This window comes from Anastrepha ludens, chromosome 2 (assembly GCF_028408465.1).
Source record: "Anastrepha ludens isolate Willacy chromosome 2, idAnaLude1.1, whole genome shotgun sequence".
Lineage (NCBI taxonomy): Eukaryota > Metazoa > Arthropoda > Insecta > Diptera > Tephritidae > Anastrepha > Anastrepha ludens.
Window position 1 is genome coordinate 78409587 of NC_071498.1, and position 12871 is coordinate 78422457.

At 34.0% G+C, this 12871-nt stretch overlaps 1 protein-coding gene across 1 annotated transcript; it reads left to right on the forward strand.

Annotated features, from left to right (window-relative positions):
• The first annotated feature begins 3250 nt into the window (after positions 1–3250).
• On the forward strand, positions 3251–4987 carry LOC128867734 (homeobox protein abdominal-A homolog). Its single transcript, XM_054109229.1, has 2 exons — positions 3251–3395; positions 4680–4987. Exons 1-2 carry the CDS (start codon positions 3251–3253, stop codon positions 4985–4987), a joined length of 453 nt encoding a protein of 150 aa, XP_053965204.1.
• Positions 4988–12871: the final 7884 nt, after the last annotated feature.

The window sequence follows — 12871 nt, forward strand, 5'->3', positions numbered from 1 at the left end:
CATTCTCGGCATATTCTTTCTTTTCTACTTTGAAAAACAATAAAGTGATTTTCGATGATTAAAATTAGTTTTTATTCTCTAATCCCGACATATAAAAGGCACCCCTCGTACAACACCATTCTCAAAGTAGTCTCAGTTCCCAGCAGGGACCTACCTCTAATTTTTAGTACCTTTAGATACATTTATCCACCTAAAACTCCTGATGCTACTTAGATTATTAGGTAGTACGTATGCTCGGAGAAAAATTTCAGGTTTCAATCTTAATGGAGCATCGAAGAGTATAGATTTTGCTTGAAATACTTCCCTTGTGAGAGTATATCGCACTTGCTTAAAATTTTATTGTAGATTTAAATTTCTGTAAAACGTTCTAAATTCTCAACATAATATATATGAACTTACTTTGGTGTTTAATTTTTGCTTCTGCTTACCATACATTTTGCAGTAATTTATTAAACGCCATTTAAATACCATTAAAAATGAAAAATAATCTGCAAGCAAATGGGCAAATGGGCAAATGCTCGACCAGCCAAACCGGCAACCGGTCAAACTTGCAATTCATGTTGGCGTAAACTTGTTAATACCTTTAGGGCCAGTTTATAATGCACACATAATGAATGCGTTCACAGACACCGCTCCACCGCATCAACGCGCAACATACATACATAAACGCAAAGGCATACACACAAGAGTCCATGTGAGTAAATATAATCATGTATGCGCATGTACGTGTGTGAAGTTGACTTGAACGTTGGCTATGCAGTTATACACAAAATAAAGTACACAAAGATAAGCTGAAGCATCGATGCATCCCTGCTGCTGCGTTGCATTTGGGGTAAACACAACCAATTGCACATACTGCATATACTATCATACAATAATACATATGCACATATATGCAAGTATGTTCGAAATACTCGTAAGTTGGTTTGTACTCGTATGTGGTTGCATTCAAACCGATATGTGTTCGTGCAGGCCATCAATGGGAGTTACGGCCGGCGATGAGTGAATGCGTGTGCTTGAACAATTTTATTATTATGTTAAATGCTATTATGTAGTACAACTACAAACAAATGCATGTGTGTTTATGTACGGAGATAAAACAACAGCAAAAACCACAAGCAGCAAAGATTACCTCTACGGTCATGACGATGATGACGAGGACGATTTATGAAATTGAGTTATTGCACTTGAGGCAAATTAAACCTCATAAATATTTAAAATCAGAGATTAACTGGCAAAGATGCATTGCGATTGCAGCACAGAGCCCCGGGAGCTACACGGGCTAACGGTAACTATGGGTAGGCGAGTAACGAGGCCCGCGGATGTCGGGGATTATTGAAATTGTTACGCAATGAGCAACCGAAAGATTATAATAACAAAAACCACGATAACCAAACAACTCTTCAATCTTCATTGTTGCAATTAATTCTAAATTTAATGTTTGAGGCAAATATTTTACTAAACTGTCCCACCATGAATGAATCGTTAAGCGCGGCACCCAACAAGGCGCAACAATAATTCGCAAACAAAGTAACAACAATAATGAAAAGCTTAGCTAATAATAAAAATCAGCGAAGAAAAATTGTCGAATTCAAAATGTGTGGCAAGCAGAATTTCTGCAACTGTAATGCAACAATAATTTTAAATCATGCCACCATTGCGGACAGCAGGCAACGAGCAAAGATCACGAAAAATAGAAGTAAACCTAAAAGGAAATACACTAAAGGGAGTTAAAAAAATGATGCGTGTAAAAAAATGTAAAACGTTGTTGCTTTTCAAAAAACTTTTATGCACAAAAGATTTAAAAAATCTATATACATATAAAGAGTATTTCAAAGTTTGATTCAGGTATCACTAATTATATTCTAAATATGGCTTTTAAAGGGTTACATGGGTTTCGTCGGGTAAAAAAAGGGCAACTTTCAATATTTTTTTTCTATGTAAGAAATTATTTATTTAATTCAAACTTTTTTCTGTCTTATAGATACATATTTAAAGAATAATTTCTGAAATTTTCAAACAAAAAACATGAAAACTCCTCCATTGTGTCATCATTTCCGTTGACCCCTCGAAAAAAAGGTGCGTCCGCGTTGTCAGCATAACTCCTGACAGGGTCATCAAAGATGAAAAAACAAAAATTAGTGCTTTAGTTAAAACCATAAACTCGAGCTTGAACGAAGGAAAGAAAAAAAGTAAAAATTGGAATTTTGGCAGACATTTTTGCAAAAAAATGAAATTTACGGTCAAATTTGCTTGACATTTAGTTTTTTTTTTTAAATAGTTGTAATTGAAAAAAAAAAATCCTTCGTCCAAGCACGAGTAAATTGTACCTCGAACACCTGTGTAAAATTTCATCAAGATCGGTTGAGTAGTTTTCGAGAACATTTGACAACCGACGTTGAAAACATGGTTCCGAGAAAAACGCGTTTAAAGTTTTGAGTTACAATAAAAGTGGCTTGGAGCGCACACCTTCCAAAGGCTGTATCTCCGAAATTATTATATTATTCGGATCGGTTTGAAAATTTAGGATATTATTCTTGAGATGTTGTAGAAATTAATAAGCTAAAAAAAAACAAAATCGATTTTTTGAACACACGAAACCCATGTAACCCCTTAAGAAATATGGCTTTATTTAAATGTCCGTCTACAGGTAAAATTCTCCAAACAGCCGATTCATGAATGCCTTGATTTTGGTCTGCCATTCTATCTGCCTTTTTCTATCGCCGGCAGAACCATTTTCGTGAATTTTTTCAACAACCTTTGAATTGTCGACTCATTCGGGCGATAATGTCCACCAATTGCGTTTTTCAAGATGTTCTTAAGGATCGACCATTTCCATAATAAGTTTGAATAATTCAACGCGTTGCTCTATCGCGTGAATATGTACAACTGTCTACTTGTTAAATGCCGCAGATGACATAAAGAAGGTGCCGTCTGGGAATTATTCACTTTTGATATCTAGTCGTCGCTTTTGAAAAACCCTTTAAAATTAAAAAAAAAAACCAAATAAAAAAATTCTTTTATGAAATGTAAAAAACTCTTCTCGAAATGGTTGATTTCTCTATGCGTATTTCTCCAAGCGCATAGTTCAAATTATTTTTCTTAGCTATGCTTACATTTTTCTCGGGCCATCATTGTCAGTTGCGCTCAGCGGGCTCGAAGCAATTGCGACCTCAACACAAACAGCTTCAACGCAAACAGCATCAGCGGGCAATAAAAAGTCAAAAGAAATAAAATAAAATGGAGGCAAATGAAATGCGATTTAGCGCGTCGATTGCCAATTTTCCAGCCACGATCGGGTAGCGGTTCAGCAGAGCAGAGTGCAACGTTGCAAAGCGGCAACAACCCACGTGCAACCATTTGCACTGCATTTAACTTGCCACATTCAAAGATCTGTTGGTTGGTAAAGCATTCAAAGCATTGCACTGTTGATCATTACCAGAAAAAATTGATATTTATGACTGCAACAAAAATGATCATAGCCAATGCTTTTTTAGTATTATTTTTGATTTATTTTCACTTGTTGTTGGTCTCGTTAACATTTCGCAGAAAAGGTGAGAAGTTTACCATCATCAACCAAACGACAAATGAGCGTTCGCAAGTGCAAACAGATGTGGAAACAGGCAGGAAGGGTGGCATATGCACGTGTATATGTACATATGTATGTACAAATAAAAACACGCATAAATATGTGTACATATGTATATATGAGTATGTGCTGTCGTCCCACATTGTCAAATGTCTCTTTTTGTTTGAAGAAAACATTCGCTGCTTTTTATAGATTACAAAACATACTTTTCTGCTTCATTTATCTTGCGAAAGCATCAGCGCATCGATCCAATTCTGGCAGTGACTCTCGGCGCTTTTGATTTCTTTGTATTTTTTTATTAGGTACATATATATGTATGTGCGTATTATTTGTTTGGAATTCATAGGAAGGGTAAGAACTCCTCATTTTTACGAAATGCCTCAATGTTAGTTAAAAAGCAGTCTTAGTCCGCCGCAACCACCTTTCTATATATAATATTGTTGTTGTTTTTCATTGGACGCCATTATTCAACTTAAAATCAAGTACGTGACTTTTATAATCAAACTCGGATTTAAAGTTTCCAGCGCGTTGATTTCTAGTTAAGCAGAGTGATTTTAATTAGGGCACAGTTTGTGGAATTTCTTGGAGTTGTTGCTTAAAATAATTTAAGTATGTATTGTATGTGCTTGTATACGCTGGTATACTAGTAAAAGAAAGAAATCTATAAAAGATGGCGGTTGATTTTTTGTTATAGATTGTGGGAGATAAAAGTTTCTTTTTCTGGAAAATTTCTAAAGCATATACAGAATATATTTGCGTAAATACATCCAAAATGAAACATGATCGAAGTACTTTGTAAACTTGGGCAGAAATTCTCGGTATTTTGAAATTGGAAAACATGAAATATTCTCATGTGTACACTTATTTGCACAGGTGCATATTTATTTGCGTGGAATTCAAAATAACTCAGCGTTAAGCTACATATCGCACACCTTTCCTCATTAACATAAAAACATCAGCTTTGTAAGACTGTTTCTCGCGCTCGTCCACCAAGTTCCTTATCATGCAATGTATATTATATACATACATACATACATACGTATAATTCGCATAAATTATTCCAATCTTCTCCGCTTCTCCTTTTTTTAAGGTACAAATGGCCTCCGAAGACGTGGTCGGCAAACGTATACCCGCTACCAGACGCTCGAATTGGAAAAGGAATTCCACACCAACCACTATTTGACCCGCCGGCGAAGAATCGAAATGGCGCATGCTCTCTGCCTCACCGAACGACAGATCAAGATCTGGTTCCAGAATCGACGAATGAAATTGAAAAAGGAAATTCAGGCGATCAAAGAGCTTAACGAGCAGGAAAAACAAGCGCAAGCGCAGAAGGCGGCAGCACAAGCGGCGGCAGCAGCGGCGGCGCAGGCGCAACACATAGGCGATCAAAACTAGGAAAAAACCATCACAAATTATTCATATTATAGTTATAATAATATTAATAGTAATAATAATGATAATGATAATAATAGCAACAACAATAACCCTAATGCTAATTCTACTTTTAACAATAACTATACAATTAATTCAACCACAACAGCAGCAGTAAGAAACCGACCAACAACACCAACACCAACACATACCCATGCAATAGCGGCAAAAATTTGCAATAGCAAAATGTCAACGTCATCGTCCACATTGATGCCGTTGTCTTTGCCATCGCCGTCGTTGTCAGCATCATCGTCACCCGCATACCACACATACACACACACAGCGAATGAAAATACCAGTAATTTTATCGATAGTTTAAGCAATGCAAATATTAAGTATAATAGATTGAATTTTATTCTAAACCGAAACATTTACGAGTATACGGCACTGAGTGGTGGGCACAAGTTCTATTGAAATGCGTCGTAAGCCGCCATATTTTTTGGATTGCTGCATCGCTAAATCTAAGCTAAGATATATTTTAGAATTGCTTGTGGCAAGCTCGAATATTATTAAAGAGTACGCAGTTAGCATAACTAAAATCCAAACTCTATGAACTAGCAGCCTAAGGCATGCAGCTTCTGGGCGTCGTATTTCTTTTTCAAGCGAATTGTTCATAAATGAATGCTAACGCCTTTGCTAGAACGATTGTCCATTTTGTTGCAAACAACTCGTGCTCTCGTAAATGTTGGTACAATAATATTAATATTTGTTATGAATTCTGTTGATGTGAATTTTTTATTATTATTGCCATTATTTAAGTAAGCAAGAAGATTTAAGCTTTGTGTATAGTTTCGCCTTGTTTTATATATTTATAAGTACTCGCTGCCCGTAACGGAAAACCTTCTAAAACTACTTACACTTATTTACTCGTATTTAATTGCTTCTATTCGTTATTTTTTATAAAATAATAACGTTACTTTAATAAATTTAATAGCAAAAAAACAAAAAACGAATAAACGAAATTTAAAATTTGTTTGCCTTAATGTTGAGGATTAGCGAATATATTCATTGTTTTTGTTTTTCTTTTTTAGCGTTTTGTTAGGAGTGTAGCTGTTTCCATTACTTGATTATTATAATTTCCCAAAATAAACTATTCGCCTGCCAACTCCACTAATTTGCAACCCTTTCGATGAGTACTTAAAAAAATCACCTTTTGTCTGTTATACATACGTGATCTCGTAATTTTTGTTTTATGTGTAATGTAATTTAGTATTTTTGTTATCAAACGTACAACACCAGAACCTACAATACTTGTATACAAACATACTCATACACTCATAAAATACTTTACATACAAACGCTAAACTAATTGTTGGTAATTTCCAGAACGTTGTTGCAATTTTATTTAAGAAAAACTTTTAGTTTTCAAATGCGTTTTAAGTGGAAAATACATATAAATATGGAATTATAAAAAAAAACAATAATAATAAATAACAAATAAATAATAGAATGTAGAAAGCGGCTAAACTGGCGCTGCGTGTTAAAAACTCACTTATTTTAGGTGCAATATTTTGATAGCTTATGATGATTTAAAATTAGGTATAACAACTTAAATAACTGCAAAACTAAAAAGACAAAAGAAAAAAATTAAAAAAATGAGAAAGTTTCTAACTAAAAGTATGCGTCACGGAAGTTTTGTAAAATGTGAGTTTGAAGAAACCAAATGCATGAATGTTCAAACTCAGTAGTATCGTTGTAAGATCTTGTAAGACCTTTTTCTTCTATGCTGACAGAATATAAAAAAAATTCTAATTACTATAGTCGTTTCCATTTTAAGCCAAAAAAGATATGCAGTAATATTTAACTATCAGTTCTATTCTGCTTGCAATAATTTTATGTTGAGAAAAGTGACCTGCTTTGAAATTGACCTGCGTGAAATACGAGTATTTATAATATGGGATTACCTATGTAAATATTGTACTGGGTATTCCGTCACAGAATTAGGAACTAAAAGCTAAATCAAAAAAAAAAATAATAATGACAAAGATTTATTTCAATAACCATTACAAAGAAGGCAAGTAAATAAAGGAACTTTCGAAAAACGCGCCTAGTAGTTGTTTTAAAATAAAACATTTAAAAATGTACATTCTTTCATGTTCCATTATTTTTGTTACAAGTTAGGCTCTTAACAATTATATGTGAAAAATGAGATCTTTTAAATGTCCACCATGAGCACCCGACTAGAAATTTTGGTAAGGCGGTGATTAGGCGCAAATGAGGCAGACCGCATTCCAAATTTGCGCCTCATAAGGCAGCCAAGCTAGGCCCAAGTCCCGAAAGGTATCGCCACACATCTGCCTCATTAGGCGCAGGTTCGAAAAACCAAACTTCGGTAATACTCCGGATGCCCTTCTACAAATCATTTAGGGATTCCAAGTTATGCCTAAGTGAGTCACTGCCACAGATTTTCGTGAGCACAACCAAATTTGGTATTGTTCTGGCATGCCAACCTTTGCCTTGCCTAACGTGGGCCTGGTAAGGTAATAGTGAGGCGTGCCTCAGTAAGGCCTGCCTAATTCGGGCCTAACTGATTCTTCGGTATGAGGCATACTGGAATTCTAGTCGGGCAGACAGTCGATTGATGAATGCCCAAATATTGAGAACATCGAACAACTTTGAAATACACTTTATTATTGACCGATATGTCGGATGCACTCCTGGATTCTGTACTCCGTGTCACTCGTTGCGGGATGACATTAACTTCGCAAACGATATTTTCCTTTAGCGCTGAGATGATCGCTGGGGTTTTCCCAAACACTTTATTTTTGAGGTACTCTCACAGAAAAAGGAGTAAGATCAGGCTACCGAGCGGCGTAAAATTCCGCACTTTAGAAATGCATCACTACTATAATTATAACTAAAGTGATAAAGGGTTTTTCAATAAGGGCAGGTAGATGTTGAAATGGAATTAAATGGCGTTTGCTGTGTGGCACGTAGCGCCGTCCTGCTGGAACCACATGCCGTCTAGGTCCATATGGTTCAAAATGGGCCATAAGAAATTGGAAGCGCCACCACGTCTACCGAAAAATGGGCGCAATGCGCGCAACGTTTGCGTTAATGAACACTCATTTTGATAATAAAGTTTTATCATTTGAACGTGCTGTTCAATCGTGTAACTTGTCATGATAATTTGGCATAAACAACTGAATAATAAACAAAAAATTTGACAGATGTCACCAAAACAAAATGGCTGCCACAGGGCGCCAAAATCGACCGGCGCCAATTGAAAACCCCTTAATTTGCAGAGTTGAATTAACGAAAGAAAACATTTAAATCAGTTGTTCGGGAAGCTTTACTACAGTGGGTTTGCGAATACTCCTTCTATATACAATATTTAACAAACAAAATAAAATAAAACAGAATTCGGCCAAAGCTCACTGCTACTTTTTTCCTGGCTTAAAATGGAAAGGATTTTGTAGACGTAAACTTATTCAAATTTTGTATCCAAATTAATATGTCTTATGATTTGCAATTTTACAACTCAGAAAAGAGCATTTTATTCGCGATTTTTCAAATATAGCGATTCTGTAAATTATGAAACGGCATACATTGGAAGTATACTTTAGTCCTTACGGATGAATAGTTAAGTAAATTCTATTACATACCTACTCAAAAACTCAAAAAATAACTACTTTGTAAAATAAATTTGAAAAGAAAAATTAAATACTTTATATGTATATGAAAATCGAAGAGAGCCCAAAAACTTTCTTCTGTAGTGCAACAGAATCCTTCAAACAAAATGTATACGTAACTAGTAGGTAAGTGCAAATAAACTAACAGGAAAAGGAACAAGTAATTAAAAAACTATTGAAAATCATAAAAAAGTTACTTACAAATAAACAAAAGCAACAACAACAAAACTGTAAACGCAAATACGTAATAAACAAATTAATTTACATAATACAAATAAAATTCTCACTATATATTTACAGTTTTATGAGTCTAAAAAGTGTATAAGTTTGATGTGCAGTTTAATATTTATTGTATTTTACTAAATATATAAATTAAAGAAAGGAGTAGTAATAATATGACAAATATACGTAAATTGAGGGTAACTGATTGTGAGGCATAAATAAAAAATAAATATTTATAAAACTAAGAAAGTAAATAAATAAATAAATATGTACGTATATAATTGATATATGTATATGTATGCTAACATATATACAAATATATATATATATATGTATGTATGTACATATGTACGAACACTCTCCGTCTTGAGCACATACGAATCAATTGTGAGCTTCACATGCTGATTCAAGCAACAGGAACTTGTAGGTATACGATGGATTTGATAATGTGGCTATATTTTTCATTCTACACTACAATTCTACAACAATTAACTATTCAGCTTCATAAATCTCTTTTGTGCAAATACATATAAATATATGCAATATTTTTAATCAATCTTATAATATTCATACACAAATACATACCTACTCAAGCATTGTAGAAAATTTTTTCATATTTAAAGTGAAGTTACTTCATTCGATAAAATAATTTGCTGTCACTAGATGTGAAAAGTGGTAGTTTTAAGTTAAAAACTCAGACCCAGTGAAGAAAAAAAATTAAGAAGCAATGGCCGCAAGCCAGAAAATTAAATATGTAAAGCTGCTCGATGGACAAAAGGAAAAAACGAAGGCGCTGTTTGAAAAGATATACGTAATTTATACAAACAAAGTAATTAAATGTTGATAGCGGAGAAACCTCCTAAAAAGATAATGAAACAATAAAATTACATACATTTTACAAGTTTATTAAAAGATTTTAAAATAATTTACTATATACATACAAATACAATGGAAAAAAGTAAAAAATGCGAAAGTTGAAAGAGTGCATACAACTAAATGGAATAATGGAAATAATAACTATTACCATTAATACACCTACAATTACGATTACTATTTATATTTATGTATCGATTACTGTATTATTAAAATAAATAAACATAAATGGAAGTTAAAATAACACTAAATTAAAAATGTGGAAAATTTGAGTGGATAGTTTAATTTTTGTGTAGCAATAAGTTGTAAATTATAAATACTATAAATAAATACCACGAAAGTAATTTAATTTAATTGCGAAGACGAAATAAAAATGATACCAAGTGAAATGGTAAATATGTAAAATGAAAACAAATATCAAAGAGTTATTATTATTTATTAAAGGCTTACAGTGGCAAATCGTAGCATCGAGCAAATTAAACTAGTAATAAGGGGAAGGGTAAGGGATAAAAATCGATTTTTTTTTTGCATGTTATTGTAGTAAAACATTTCAAAAATACCGTGCTAAAATTTTAAGTCAATCCGAGCAAAACTTTTTAAGTTATAGAGCATAAAGCCGAGCCGCCTCAAACATCTGCCGAGACGAACTTAAAACTTTAAACGCGGTTTTCTCGAACCTTTTTTTTTAAAGTGCGTTGTCATTGGCATTTGAAAACTACTCAACCGATCCTTTTGAAATTTTGCACACATATTTTACATATAAAAAACCTCCCCCCAACTTTTTTTTTCGCCATTTTTTTTGTATATTAAGGTGGTTTTACACCTACAAAATGGCGGCATTTTTTCGTCAAAAATCACTTTTTACTTCAAACGACTACCAAATGGCTGAAAATGAAAATAAATCGGCAAAATAAACGTTGGGGGGAAGTTTAACTCATACTTTAACTAAATTATTAAATTTTTTTGATTTCAGATGATTCTACGCTGAGATATGCTGACTACTGAAAAATGTATTTTTGAAAAGACGTCTACGTAAATGTGCTCTCATTCACTCATTTTGCAATATTTTTACATGAAAATTTTATCAAATATTCTTGAAATGTTACTTTATATATTAATATGCAACAACTTTTAATAAACTGACTTGAACCGTTTCGCAACAATAAATTCATGAAAAAAGTGCTTTTTTTAGCCTTTATCCCTTACCCCCCCCCCCCCCCATAAATTGAAGAAAAAACTACATTACTGGTTTTTAAAAATCTTCGTTCAGGGGGGTGCCTGGTTTATAAGGTCAAAAAAATCAATTTTTTTTCGTTTTAAGCGATTCCTAATACAGGGCCCGCCATCTATCGTTACGGAATTGAACTAGGTATTATTTCAAGAATGGTAACACTTAGCTGTCATCTGATTTGACAGAAAATTAGTTTTATTCTTCCGCTGAACGAAAATGGTTGTGTATACGCTCAAAGAATGCTGGGAAATATTGCGACAGTACTTTGAAAATCATGGTAATGTTGCAGAATGTGTACGAAAATTACGTACGGCAATGGGAAGAATAAAAGCACCGAATGAAGCGTATGTGCGTTACTTTGCGAAAAAAGTAAGAGAAACTGGGTTGCTTATTGACAAACCAACGCGTGACCGACCAAAAACCGTGCGTACACCCGAAAACATTGCTGCTGTGGCCGAGAGTGTTCGTGAATCACCAGGAACATCAGTTCACCGTCGTTCTCAACAACTGGACATTTCGGAGACATCATTGAGACGAATTTTGCGTAAAGACCTTGGTATGACGCCGTACAAAGTCCAAGCCAAGAGCCATATGAATGAAGTTGTGTTCCATCATTAACCGGAAGGATTGTACTTCAAAATAAAAAAAACAGTTTGGAAAAATATTGAGTAGTTTCTTTTTTATAGCATTTTTAATTCCGTGAAGTTATATGGCGGAGCCTTTATATTTCAGAATATTCACCTAAAGTTACAGAGCCTAATTCTCAATATTTCCGTAGATACAAAGCCAAAGGTAGGCGAGCGTTAGGTAGTTACGCTGTGACCGGGCAGCTATAGTACAAACTTTATCTTCTTTTCTCGACTTTTCATTTTTATGATTTCTTTGAATTGGCGTGCATGAATAAAAAAAAAACTAATGAACCTTTTGAAATGAATCATAGCTTGTTCCCTTCAGTATTAAATTCTCTTCTATTTGAACTAACAAAATAGATAAAAAAAAATTTTCAAGATTTTTATACCAAGTTGAAGTGAATTTTTTTTTTTTTATAGAAAGGCATTTTTTTCTTTAAAACCTCCAAAACGTTGAAATTTTGGAACTTCTCTCAGTTTTCTTAGTTCATCTAGAAAAAAAATCATGATAATTAGAAAACCATTTGAATTTTTTGTTTTAGATAATAATTACGAGCTGTATCTTGTACGCCAGTTGGAAACTCCAGCGTTGCAGCGCTCTACTAATTTCTATGTTAAACATTTTTTTCAACTTATTTGAGCCAGTACAAAAATTTTTTATACTTTTTAAATGTTCATTAAAATATAGACAAAACTTTGCAGTGCTAAATTAATTTTTTCCTGAAAAAAAAAATCGCAAAGAGATGCAATCTTTAGGCCTCATAAACCAGGCTCCCCCCTTCAGAACAGGTGAACGAGCTATCCGCTACTACAGAGACATGCTTCACAGTATCGATAATAACATACGCCTGGCATGAAAAACTTGTTTAGGTGTGCTTGCCCTGCTTGAATTGAAGTGAATCAATAGAATAGAATAGAACAGCAACAGGTATTATATCTCCATGGAACAAATTAATCACTTTACACTTGAACAACATTAGAAAACAATGCAACGTATCCCAAACTGTGCGTTCATAGAAAGATCTTTGACCGAAATGCGACAACCACCGCAGCTTATAGCTTCTCAGTTTGGGCAGCTTGAAAAGGGCTAAGATTTGACTCCAGAAAGCATCTCTTCTGAGGAAGCGCATTTTCTTCTCGGCGGTAAAACTGATGCATCTGGTGATCAGAAAACCCGCATGTGATCGTTGAGAAGCCAACGCAGAGAGTGATAATTTGGTGCGGATTTTGGAGCAGTGGCATCATTGACCTATGTTTCTTT